Source organism: Rattus rattus, chromosome 6, assembly GCF_011064425.1.
Source record: "Rattus rattus isolate New Zealand chromosome 6, Rrattus_CSIRO_v1, whole genome shotgun sequence".
In the NCBI taxonomy this organism is placed as follows: domain Eukaryota; kingdom Metazoa; phylum Chordata; class Mammalia; order Rodentia; family Muridae; genus Rattus; species Rattus rattus.
In genome coordinates, this window is record NC_046159.1 from 98,530,699 (window position 1) to 98,544,679 (window position 13,981).

Genomic DNA, 13,981 nt, shown 5'->3' on the forward strand with positions numbered 1-13,981 from the left:
TCACCATGTGTTACGGTGTTGTATAAAATCTAGTATCAAAATCATGGAAGTACCCCAAATTTCTTCCATTAGTCTTTCAAAGTACCATTACTGAGACTCTATGAGTGTTTTCTATCCAGTTACATAAAGGAAAGAAGGGTGGAGAGATACTTTAGTGTGTGCACTACTTACCATGCAGGATTGAGGACATAGATTTGAATCCCCAGAACCCACATAAAGCCAGAAACTGTAGCACACGTTAATAATTTCAGTACTTCTACAGTTAGACAGGAGGCAGGTGTAGAAATCTCAGTAGAAGCTCTTGGGCAAGCTCGTTTTGTGTGTGCTGATGCTCTCTTTAAGTGAGTAGAAGAAAAGGGATAACAGTTGAGTGTGCCATGGCTCAGGGACATTCACACTCACCCATGCATACAAATCTTACAAACACACACCAAAAACTTTTAAAGAAAAGAAGAAAAAAATTCAGAAGAGAAGAGCCACTCTCAAAGAGTAGAGAGGTCACTGCTGAGATAGTCCAAATACTCAGGGAAACAAGGATGCAAGTCGCGCTGCCCAGTGCTTGACTTTTCTCTATCCTATTGCTCTCCAGGAGCTCCACCTTCATTTCCCAGAAGATGGGAATGATTTGTAACCAGGAAGGAACAGTCTGTAGTCCTCACCATGAACTAGTGTATTGCATTACATTCTGTTGCTTCTTCTCAATCAGTTCCAAATGGGGCATAGGAAATGTGGCTGACTATAAATGAAGGCTATGAGTCCTGAGTTGTTTTCTCAGATGGGACCAGCTACTGCTTTTTGATAGAAGTGAGGCACAAGCAAAGGTCCAAAAGAGCTGAAAATCATCTGGAAAATGGAAAAGTAGATTTCAAGAACTCAAAGCGGGAAATACAGAATATACTTCTCAGGTAATCATTGTAGTACTGGGTATGGATAATGGAAAGGACTTTAGAGATGCTATAAGGAGAATTAGAATCACAACAGAATATATCTCGGTAAGAAAATGGAATCAAACCCTTCAAGTCAGTGGTCTTACACAAGGATCAGAATTCAGGAGAGGGAAAAGAAGGTTGTTCAAAAAGATTATTTCACATGTTTTTGGAACACTAACATTAATTGCATGTGTAAAATGTGGTAGCTAAAATTCGTACTTCCTTCTGAATGTCTCTTGTAGTGGTTTACATCTTTGTTGAGGAACGAAGCCCTGTTTCTTTCAAAAATGCTCTTGAAGATACTTTTTCCTCTTATCTGGCTTTTTAATACTTGCATCAGACATTTACCCATGTATGCTTCTCCCTTTATCTTGGGGGATGTTCAGTTTGGGGCAGGTTCCTTTCTGAAGGAATTTATTATTTCCAAGACCAAAGTTGTCAGCTAGTTTTGTTTTTGTGTCTACAATTATTTCCCTGGGTTATTGGTTTAATTCTGTATCTGCTTTAGAAACTTCAGAAAGCTAAATGTAACAGGTAATTTGAATTGCTTTCGGTCTTCTGTTTATGCATTTGTAACCTTTTCTTAACGTCTGTGGTAGACTAGCTGAGAAAGTAAACATCTTTTAATATTGACATTAAGAAAAATGAATAGTCTTTAATTATAGTAAGCACAATCACATATATTTGCTTTAAATATATATATATATGTATGTATACACACACACCTGTGCATGCCCACATGCGCGCGTGCACACACACATGCACACACACACACACACACACACACACACACACACACACACACACACAGGCTTACTTGGCCTTTCTGACTTGGTCCTAATTTCTTTCTATTCCAATTTGGGAACAATGCTTACTTAAGGACAAAAATATATTGATACATGTTTTTTTCCTTCAATAGCTAAACTTTATCTTACCAATAAATTATTGTTCAAGTTTTACAGAATGGATTAAATTTTATTATGTCAGCATAGTAAAGTGATTACTAAAGATTTGTTATTAAATTTTCAAGATTTTAGGTTCTAGTATTTGGTAATGTACACAACAAAATATTAAAATGAAAAGTTAGAAACACTCCACTACAGTAGCTGAGGAGAAACATCTGCAAGATGTCTTAATTCTATTCTGTGAAGGAAAAAGTAAGAATATTGGGCCTCTTTTGAAAAACACATCTCATCTCTAAATCAAAAAGAAAATCACTATTATATTTCATAAACAGAAAGATAAACTGTAGTTACTCATGAATAACAACAGTACATACTCTTATATCTGTTTAGATTCAATGTACACTCACAATAATCACCACTGTGATACTGGCATCTCTAAGTAGGAAAGGCAGTATACATCTTAATATGAAACATAAAGGCAGTCTTCAAGGAACAAAGGCTAATTCTATGACTCAAAGAATACAAATATATTCAAGGAAGATGGAACATCAAAATAAAATAATGCTGGCTGACAGAGAGAACCTCAAAACAGGACCAAGGGAGGAAATTTTGTGCTAGAGTCATTAATTTCTATGACTTAATATCCTAGAAGAAATTTCAAAGTGTAAAATACTTTCATATTTTTCTCTGGGTCTGTCTGTCTGTATGCCTCTCTTCCTCTCTCTCCTCCCACACCCACCCCAATACACACAGCTGTCATACACACAGCTGTAAGCAACACTCATAAAACACAACAGTACAAGATTTCACTAACAGGAAGAGCCCAAGATTGCTGAGGAGTAATTGGTCAATGGCATTTTCAACACCAAAAAAAAAAAATTGTCCACTACTCAGAGGCAGAGAGGACACCTTCATTATGCAATATAATAGAAACACTCGATTCAATGACTGTCTTAGATACTAGTTACAATGCTTTGTGTTCCAAGTTAATTGCCCCAACTCCCTATCCCATAACATGAAAGAAACATTAACTTTCTTACTACCATTTTGCTAAGTAAGTAAAAATAAAGAGCCTTAGTAAGTTCAGTGAAAAATGGTGCTCATAGGCAACTGTGTTAGAACAGTTAGTCGCTAGTTGGCAGTGCTCTTTAGAATAGTAATGGAACTTTTAGCAGGGATAGCCTTGCTGGTGGAAGCATGCATGCCTAAGGATGAGCTTTGAAACTTTGTTCCCTCTTCCCACTTTCTCTTTTTTTCTATTGGATATTTTTTTATTTTACATTTCAAATATTATTCCCTTACCCGGTTTCTCGGAAATAAGCCCCCAAACCCATCTGCCTCCCCTTCTTCTATAAGGGTGTTCCCCTCCCCATCCACCTCCCATTCCCACCCCTCTCCCAACATTCTCCTACACTGGGGGTCCAACCTTGGCAGGACCAAGAACTTCTCCTTCCACTGGTACCCAAAAGGCTATCCTCTGCTATGTATGTAGCTGGAGCCCTGGGTCAGTCCATGTATAGTCTTTGGGTAGTGGTTTAGTCCCTGGAAGCTCTGGTTGGTTGGCATTGTTGTTCTTATGGGGCTGCAAGGCCCTTCAGCTCTTTCAATCTTTTCTCTAATTCCAGAAAAGGGGGTCCCATTCTCAGTTCAGTGGTTTGCTGCTAGCATTTGCCTCTGTATTTGACATGCTCTGGCTGTGGCTCTTAGGAGACATCTATATCTGGTTCCTGTCAGCATGCACTTCTTAGCTTTGTCAATCTTATCTAGGTTTGGTGGCTGTGTGTGTGTGTGTGTGTGTGTGTGTGTGTGTGTGTGTGTGTGTGTGTGTGTGTGTGTGTATGGCCCACATGTGGACAGGCTCTGAATGACCATTCCTATACTCTCTGCTCCAAACTTTGCCTCCATATCCCCTCTATGAATATTTTTGTTCCCCCTTCTCTTTCCATTTTCAAGTTCATTCTTTCTGCTTCCTCTTTGGGTTGAAGATGTAATCTCTCAGCTTCTAGCTCTTGTCACCATGTTGCCACTTGCTTATTCCTCCCCACCATGGAGAGCTCTTCTGCAATTGTACACCCAAGCAAATGTTTCCCAAAGTGCTTTGCATTGTGCTCTTTTAGCAGAGAAACAAAAAGGAACCAACACATTTCTAACTTTCTTGTATGAATTATACAATTATAAAGTCCAGCTACATCAGAGCTTCTGATGTGTGATAATGTGAAACCTGCTGTGTTGTCCACTATTAGTTTTCTCATACAGCTAAGGTACTAGCAGATCTCTTTTAGTGACCTGTGAAGACTTCTGTGATCTTTCCCTTTTTCTCTCAGATCCCAGATTCTCAACACACATGTTCAACTTTGTAAATTAATCAAGCCATAAAAGGATAAGACATTGTAATAAGCAAACTTTTCTTATTACAATAGATAAGTAAATTTCCTAAATTATGAATAGTACCACTAGAGATATAAAGGAAGAAAATAGATATGACATTCTCTCTGTCTCTGTAAGGACTCCATGACGCACTTCAAATTTCTAAGTTCTGTAGAATACACCAATGGAAAGTCTAGAGAAGAGTGTCAATAGCTCCTTTTGTCTAAAGATTAAAAGAAACAACACTGCTGGCTTACTTAATAGACTCATGCCAAAGTTGCTGAAGTTACATAAATAAATAAAAGGAGAGATAGGGCACATAGGCCAAAGACATGTGTTATTTTCATCTGGACAATGAACTATTTATGTTAGATAACTAACCTTTATGCCATTGATTCAATTGTCCTCATTCCCTCTAATGTAAGGTAACTAAAAAGAAACTGTTGATATCTTACATTCTGCAAATTCCTTGAGGTTGCCTGGATTAGGACATTTAAAACTATTCTTAGAACTGAGTAGAGCTTCACCCACAAAACTATCACCTTCTTAAACAATAGAAAACCCACAATCTAAAATGTTTTACTCCACCAAAAGTGTACTAAACTATGATCAGAAATGACTCTCAGAGAAAGAGTTCACATTACAACTTCATGGATTCATGCAAACCATACCAAGGTTAATATGATTTCCTGTGCATTCCAAATTCAATCTTTTTCATAGAAAATTAAAGCATGTTGGATGTATTGATATAAACTGGGTTACATATCTGAATTCTAAAAAATTTAAATTATCCTTCCTGCACGCATTCTCTGGCCTTAATACTCACATATTAGTACATATATTTATTCATACACATCTGTTATGATGATTGGAACCCCCTATCATCAATCTTCCCCACCTTCACAAGATTGACTTTTATGTTGCTGACAACTTTACTACTATCTGAGGTCCTGCAAATGAAAATCAATGAAATATTAAGTTAAGAATCTTTCTCTTATAACACACCCAGAACACATCTACTTATAAAGGACCATACATTCATGTTTACTTTAAGCAGGTCTGCTCTATGCACAGCAAATCACAGTATTAGCCTTTATGTCATTTCATGAACTCATGAAGGTGCAATGTGAAAATGAACCCCCCAAATGCTCTCATCAGCACTCCTAGAGGAAAGAACACAGCACAAGAGATCAAAATGCTACATTATTTTATAAGCCATGTGGTATAAACACAATCACTACAACAGCATAAATGGTGCCTTTCCATGTCAACCACATGAGATAAAACCCATGTCTATCATAGAAGTAATGCTCAGTAGAAGAGAAGAGAGGGGAAAAAAAGCTGTATGTCTTGGTAAGGCTAGCCTGCTGGCTCCAAAATCTGATCTGATTTGGTTTCTATTCTTTGATATTTCTTTTTAATTGTTTTTCATTTTATTTAAATTGTTTTTTCTCACATAATATATACAAATTTTGGTCTACCTTCCCTCTACCCATCCCAAATCCTCCCTACTTTCCTTCCCATGCAAATCCACTCCCCCTCTGTGTCTCGTTAGAAAACAGAATTCCAAGAAATAGTAATAAAATACAATAAAATAATCAAATCAAATGAAACAGAAGCTAACACATCTGAATTGGACAAAACAAAACATCAAAAACAAAAACCTGCAAAATAAAAGACCAAACATCCAAACCAAACAAACAGATGGATAAGAGCTCAAAAGAATGTCTAAGACACAGAGAGATACCCATTTGCATACTCAGGAAGCCACAATATACGCACAGAAGACCTGAGGCAAACCCATGCAGGCCCTGTGCATTTTGACTCAGTCTCTGTGATTTCCTAGGAGCTTTGACAGAGCTGATTTAGAAGGTTTTGTTTTGTTGGTTTCTTCTGTCCCCTCCATCTTTTACACTCTTTCTGCCTCCTCCTCTGCTGAGTTTCTTGACCACTGAGGGGAGAAATTTGACGAGACATCTGTTTCAGGTCTGACTGTTCCACGGTCTCTCAGTCTCTGCATATTGTCTTGCTGTGCATCTCTGCATTTGTTCCCATATGCTACAGGAGTAAGATTCTCTAATAATGGCTGAACAAGATACTTACCTATGAGTGTATAGGGTGCCATTAGAAGTTTTGGTTTGGTTTTGGTTTGGTTTGGTTTGGTTTGGTTTGGTTCTTTTTAGAATTGAATTTACCCTAGTTCCTTGACCTTCTAGTTTCAGATTCTTGACCACCTAAGCAGTATGACGTATGGGTTCGATCTGGTGAAGAGGGATTTAAGTCAAATCAGATATTGGGAGGTTACTCCCAGAATCTTTGGGTCATGATTGCATTAGCATATTTCATAGCCAGGACTCTATAGTTAAAATACATGGTTTGTGTCTGTGTTTGGTGTTTATGCATCTTCCTTGGTAGCTGTGGAGTACCTTTCCGTAGGAAAGGCTCTATAGTATAGAGAGGAAGTCACTATGTAGGCACCAGCTAGATTTTCCATGTCCAGTGAGTTATGTAGATCTTGTCTTTAGCATTGGGGTTTTGTTGTTAGATTTTGAGAAGCAATCTATAGTCTTGGCAGCAGTCTGGGTTGTTTGAGAATTCCCACTGGACTCCTTGAGCCAACAATTCAATAGCTGTAACCCAATCCAGTAATGGGAATGTCATTTGGTAACATGGGATAGCCATTGGGGTTTTGTCTCCCCAATTATTTGGGGGTTTTATTTGGATCTCTTTGCTTTATGTATACTTTTCAGGGAGCTTCTACTGGATTATGTTTCTTTACTACCACTAAAATAGTCCTTAATCTTAGATGTCTTTTTCCATATTCCTTCTCTCATTGTGCACTGATATGCTCAGAAGCAAAGCTGTTAATTATTCCTTCATAAAGAATAGCTTCTGAGGTTGAATAAGGTGCCAGGCTTTTCCATACATGTTTATAAAATATTTTGATTATGTCTCACCCCTCAGTTACCATATCTTAACTTCTATTGAAAGCTTGCTTGATCAACTGTGCCTTTCTCTGAGGCCCCAATGCATACGGCAATAACATAGCTTCTTTTCAAAACCAGGAACATGCTTGGAAGAGACAAAAATAGCCTGAGGCCATGGCTTTGGGAGCTTTCCCCTGAGACCTTGATGTATATAGAGAGATGTGAGAACCCAAATCTTCATCCTATATGGGAATATGACTATCAGTTCCAAGGATGCTGCATGCCCAGCCTGTAATGTTCTGAAGGTACGGTGGTCCCCTCATGTAACAGTTTTTTATTAGCTTCTTGCTGCCTTCCGGCCAACAAATGGTAGTTTCTACTAACTTCATCCCATTTCTTCCCCAGAAAGTGTATGTAAGAAAACGTACTTCATAATAAATTTGATTGGCAAAAGACACGTCTTTTAGAAGACCTCCCGATCCTAAGCTTTCATATCTTTTCTATATTGTATCCTCTATCTTCTGATCTCCTGGTACTGTCGCCTAGGACCCTGCCACTAAACAATGACCTCTTTGTTCTGCTCATATTTCTTTCATTTTTTTGAACTTCATGTAATAGAAACTTAAAAAATTATAAGGAATCAATGAAATACACAATGAATCCTTACAATCAGTATTAAAGAAAATAGAAAGAAGATGAAAAATATGTCCATAACAAATGAATTTTAGGTAAGATAAAGTGAGATAGTTCATTTAATGCATTTATTTAAGGGGTTAAAAACAACCTAGGGTTATGGCATCTGGTGCTTGACAGTAGCTCCTCCCAATTCATAGGTAACACTGATATAATAAATAAAAAAAATGAAATATATGCCATTTCAAGCTACAGGCCATCTCTAGATCCTCTAACTTAAGTACTCTCCCTCAGTGAGAATCATGGACTAGCAGACACTCTGAATTCTGAGTTATCCTGACCCTCCATTCTGGAATAGCACTTGCCATCTATCTCGGGATACCAAGATTCTCCTATTTCAATGGTGAGTAGGCAAATCCATGGATCTGCTGTTTAGTTTAACACTTCATAAGTTTGTTTTTTAAAATTTTTACTGGATATTTTATGTATTTACATTTCAAATTTTATCCACTTTCCCCCTCTCCCATTCCCCTTCTCCCTTCCCCTGCTTTTATGAAGAAGGTTGCACTCTGACCCACCCACTCTCACCTCAAAGCCCTGGCATTCCCCTATGCTAGGGAAACGAGCCTTCACATGACCAAGGGCTTCACCTCCTATTGATGCTAGACAATGCCATCCTCTGCTACATATGCAGCTGGAGCCATGGATCACTCCATGTGCAGTCATTGCTTTGTGGTTTAGTTCCTGGGAGTTCTGGAGGGTCTAGTTGGTTGATATTGTTCTTCTTCCTATGGGGTTGCAAACCCCTTCATCTCCTTCAGTTCTTTTTCTAACTCCCCCATTAGAGTTCCCATGCTTAGTCTGATGGTTAGTTGAAAACACCCTTATCTGTATCAATAAGGTTCTGGCAGAGCCTCAGGCCATATTAGGATCCTGTCAGCATGCACTTCTTGGCATCAGCAATAGTGACTGGGTTTGGTAATTTTTCGTATTATCTTGCAGCCCCATAGAGATGACTACAAATTTCCTTTAAAAGTGGAGTCTGACATCCCTCTCCACACCTCTACTCCCCAGTGAGGAAAAACTAGGCAGAGCAGTAACTGAAGTTATAGAGTCTGAGATCTGGGTTGACAAGATCTTTTTCGGAAATTTCTAAAATATGTTCCCTAATATCTTATTTACTCCCAAGTCTTGAAAGAACCAATACACACAAAACAAAGTTGTCCAGCTCTTGCTCTCTGATGATATGGTTAAAATGATATCAAATATATTTGAACTTCCTATGCACATGTGACTTCTTTATAAATATACGCATTGAGTTTTCAAGAAACTCAGAATGCAAGGGGGGGACTATCATCGCCTACAGAAAAAAAACCCTATATCTAAAAACACAAATCAGAGGAACTAAGTAATAATAATATGCTGGTTTATTACTACACTGCAGGATAATTTTGAGTTGGAGTTCTCTGAGTTACCAGGGAGGTAAGAGTTTGTGGCAACCAGAATAAAAAGAGAAGTGATTAAAATTTCCATATTTCCAGAATAAGAACAGATTAGGAAGCAAAAAATAAAGAAGAAAAGATCTTGTTTAGAAAAAAAATGGGACAGGGTCAATTCTAATAATCTAAGAACATTCTAATTCATACTGACAAAAGAGAAATATCTCATTTTTTTATTCAGTCTAATCCAGTTTGAAGATCCAGCTGGATACTGACCTTTGTTACAGAAGAATAAACAAGGTGGCATTGGGAGGCATCCTAACATATGACAATTTTACTTAAGTAGACCTGGCAACTGCTTCTTTGTGTTCCTGCTGCAAAATAAAAGGAGAGATCTGGGTTTCAGATGGCCAAGGCTTGAGTGTCAACTCTTACAGCATGTCTTCTCTTCAAATGTTCTATCAGCCCAGAGCTGTTATGCATCTCTTGATTTTGTGCTTATTTTTGGAGACTGCCTTTGGTCAGGACATTTGGTAAGACCTTCTCTTTTCTGTATCACCTTCCTAGAAATATTTTCCCAGTTGGTGGTTATCCATACTGTATTCCTGAAATTTGTGGTCCTATGTTTCACTTTTCAAGTTTCTAAACTGTGAAACAATACATAGCTTCTTAAGACTATATTCTGTGACTAAATATCTTGGTAAGAACTGAAATATTGTGTGCAAACTGACTTTTCTGCCTAGAATACAGTGTAGTCTTTGGTTATATCACACTCTTTCCTAACAATATGGCAAGTATGAGAAGAGAGATGGGCTTAGTTTATATTTTTGGGTTAAGCTGTGGTTAACATTCATCTGTACTTCTAAATTTGGTGAACAGAAGCAAAGGACTATATGTTCATGACTCACCTGGTGACAGACAAACATTTTGTCTCAACACAAAAACAAAGCTAATAAATCATCAATAGAAGAATTATCTAAATTGTACAATAATTATCTATGTCCTCATCAATTCTAAGCAGGGCTGTGCTAACCAAACCTGAAGCAGAATTACTTAAACAAACCCGTTTCTTTACATAAGCTTCATTGTGTGGTAAAATTATTCTTTTAAGTCTATGATTAAATAGGGGACAAATAACCAGACTCCAGTTCTTTCAAAGAGAAAATGGAATGTAAACTTTTCTACAACATTTGATAAGTGGAAATCAATGTCTAGTAGCACTGTGAAGAATCATGTTGGAAAGGAGAATCTACTAGATGGTAAGGAAACCATGGAGGTTTAGATGGGGAAATGTTATATGCCAAGGAAGTTTTAGTAGGGAAGCAGAAGACTGGGCAACAGAGGGAATAATGTCAAGATGACTTGAGATAGGAATCTAACTTTTGTCAACTAGAATGTCTTATGTTCCCTATGTCAGGCCTAAAGAGCAGTGAAGTGAATAATGTACTGAGGAGCATGAGATTTTACTGTGAGGACAGGTTCATTAAATGACAAATTTGGCAGACCCTGAGCATATAATATCCTTCTCCAAGTTCTACTTTCGGAAGAAAGAGAGCTCTGGAGGACTTTTAGAATATTGTAGAAGGAAAACAGAAAGGTGAATGCACCAAGGTAGACTCTGAAGTCATAAATCGCCACCCTGAAATGATGACTGTGGACAGAAAAGAAAAAGTAGCTTCTTTTTCCCAGGTCCTCATGTGGTCAGGACTAGGACAGTCTAGTCTGACTTCTATTTGCCTCATCATATTGAATGTGTATTGGAAAGAAATATGGAATGCTTTGGGAGAAATCCTGTGCAAAGGGTCCTTCCAGAGCAAAGTGTTGAACTTTACCACATCTCCCTGACATTTGATACCTGAAACTCTGTCTGCCTGTCCATATAAGAACTCTTCAGTCTTTGACTTCAATCTGATTTGGTGTTTCTACCTTTTCTACTCATACAGGAGCAATCCACTTTCACTAGAACTGATAGTGTCTCCACTGAAAAAGGCAAACGAATTTACAGCAACACTCCAGGTTAAAAATAATGTGGACCAATGTATGGCGGTAAGTGATCAATAGAGAGATAACATGAAAAAGAAGTGTTACAATAAAACTTTCAATGATTTAATATTTTTCTAAAATTGCCCCTTTTAGTTTTCTATGTTCCTGGATTTGAAACTCAGAGATATTATTTTAGAAATATGTGTATTACAAATTCTATCCTAAAGGTAAAATATTAGTGTTATGAGGATGACTGGTGGCAACTTTTAATTGTGGGCTAAGGGTCTTCACAAGGAAACAAGATGAAAATTTAGACTGAAAATCAAGGAAAATGGCCAAGCAATAAAGATAAGTCTGACAGTGTGGCAGTGACCAGGAAACACTCTTGAAGTCTTGTTTCCACCTCCACTCATCTGCTGTCACCACCTCATGCAGTAATGATGGGGGAGCAACAAGATGCACACAGCTCTAAGAAATATAGGAGTGAGTTGACTGTGAACTGTCCCTCAATGTGAAGCCGTACTTGCCCCGAATAAGCACAGACACACATTGTCCTCACCTTCCTCAATCTATTTTCATCTTCAGTTGTTCCAAGTTCTTTACCTCCTGCTCAATTTCCTTACCAATTCCTTTGAAATTATCTTTTGTCTCTTAGAAAAGAGATACAAATAGAAGGTTTGAGGGTTGGAGATATGCTTCATGAGTTAAGAGCACTCCTGGTGACTTATGGCCACACAGCAGTCAAGTTCCAGGGCATCCAACACCATCTTGTGGTCTGTGTGGACATTGAGCATACATGCCCACTGACCCACATAAAATAAAAATAAATAAATCTCTTTTTCAAACTGAATTAAAAAATCATGATAAAAGAGAATTGAAAATTTTACTTATGCCAAAAACCACGGTAGAAATATAGGACTTCTGGATATTTACCCAGATAAAAATGATGCTAAAAGAAAAGATTTTTGATTTGGTATTGGGTAGATACTCAGTAGTTCTTTCTGTTGGATTTTTAGCAGCGTATACTACTTAAGCCATGCAGAAGAAGTCATTACTTATATTTGACCACTGACTGAAAAATTTATAACTTTCGCTGAAGAAAATCAATATGTTAAAACTAGTCAGTCAAGAACTTTCAACCTGGGTCTGTTTCTATTTGTACAATAAACCTGCTATTTTATGTGTAAAGTAATACCTTTCATTCAAAAAGTACAAAGACTCACAAACTCTTGTAAGAGATACAGGTATCAATCCTTTCATGTAACAATGACAAAAATAAGACACAGTGTAACAAGTACTAAGGCAGCACCAAGCTAGAAAGCCAAAGACAGAGAGTTTGACCTATAAAATCTGTTTGCTTGTTCCTCTTTGTCATATTTAGTTCACTACCTTAGAGTAGACAATCTGATGTCTCCTGTATTAAAACCCTTCTTGGTTCTTGAGAGGTTTATGTTAATTATCTTTGACTCCGATTTGGAAATCTGCAGCCTCAGGCTAGATGAAAACCAGCTAATGCTTTAAACACAATGCAACAGTAATATATACTCTTTGGCCATTACATTACTAAAAAATTCTTTATAATCTATTATACAATCAACTGATGAGTTAAACATGACCGCCCGTGTAGTTTCATTCCCATGGGTAGAGACATATTTAAAAAAAAGCAGTTTAGATTTCAGACCTTCACTATGCCTCACCTCAACCCTCAAAAATCAGTAGTTTTTCTTCTTACATTGAATGGGAGCTAAATTTGATTTTGACTAAGAAGTTACCAAAAACCTGCTAAACATCTACTGTATTCTGATAGCTAGGAGGAAACACTTAGGCCTCCTTACCCATAGGGCTCTGTGAATTTCATATTTTGCTGAATGGTCAAACCCAGACTGCTGTCTCTATGTTGACACTTTTCTTCACTTTCTTCACTCAGCTGAAAGCTCTCTTTCTTCACTCAGGTGAAAGTCAGTACTGTGAGCAACCCAAACATCAAATACATTTCTTCTCATGCCATTTACACTTCCTGCCTTTGCGATGTAAACAACTACTTTTGGGACATTCAAGTCTTTGGTAAGTGGTAACATTTCCTACCTGCTTATGAATATTGGATAGCAATGATTGTCAGCATGGATCTGAGTGGGAAGAAAATAAAATAAACCAGGTCCTGGCAGGAAGAAATGGGGTGGGGAGTGACTGTATACTGATGAGAAACCAAACTGTAAAAGAGAGAGAAAGAGAGGGGGTGTGTGACAGAGGACACTGACTCTGAATAAAGGGAGTTCAAGCAACAATTTTTACTTTGCATAAAGGAAGTGAAATCAGACTTTGCTAAATCCAGAGGCAGGTGTGGATGAAGCTATGTAGAGCTCATGACATAATACTTTGGCTTTCTTTCCTGTAGCCAATACTGCCTTACAAGGGAAGGCAGAAGTTGTTCCAGCTAAGGACATATGTCCTAACAATGAAAACATATCTCCAGTAACTTCCTACATAGGGACTGCTACACAAAAGATCTTTGTATCATGAACTGGAGTATGTGCCCCATACATCCATGTCACCAATCTTCCTGTGGAGAAGAGTGTTCCTTTCATGTATGTACATCTGTTGTCAAATAAAATAGGTGAAATGAACTCTGGTACGATTCTGCTTGATGAACGTCTACAACTTCACAATGAACTCTGTATCTTTCTTTCACAAATTAGTACTCTATCTGTTCAGACAGCCAGAGGTTTCTTTAACACTGTCTTTCCAGGACACATTCAACAAAAGTGATATAATAAGTGTACAAATCCTAGTGAGTGAGG

The 13,981-nt window shown here is 37.7% G+C and overlaps 1 protein-coding gene across 1 annotated transcript; it reads left to right on the plus strand.

The window, feature by feature from the left end:
- The first annotated feature begins 9,638 nt into the window (after window positions 1–9,638).
- On the plus strand, window positions 9,639–13,703 carry LOC116902874 (prolactin-inducible protein homolog). The gene is made up of 4 exons (XM_032905205.1): window positions 9,639–9,733; window positions 11,144–11,246; window positions 13,136–13,247; window positions 13,579–13,703. Exons 1-4 carry the CDS (start codon window positions 9,639–9,641, stop codon window positions 13,701–13,703), a joined length of 435 nt encoding a protein of 144 aa, XP_032761096.1.
- Window positions 13,704–13,981: the final 278 nt, after the last annotated feature.

Bases quoted from the DNA above. Each gene is read 5' to 3' on its own strand.
- LOC116902874 (XM_032905205.1), top strand. From the start codon at position 9,639: ATGTCTTCTCTTCAAATGTTCTATCAGCCCAGAGCTGTTATGCATCTC. The intron at 9,734-11,143 runs GTAAGACCTTCT...CTACTCATACAG, and splicing joins GCCTTTGGTCAGGACATTTG to GAGCAATCCACTTTCACTAG. The intron at 11,247-13,135 runs GTAAGTGATCAA...TTCTTCACTCAG, and splicing joins ATGTGGACCAATGTATGGCG to GTGAAAGTCAGTACTGTGAG.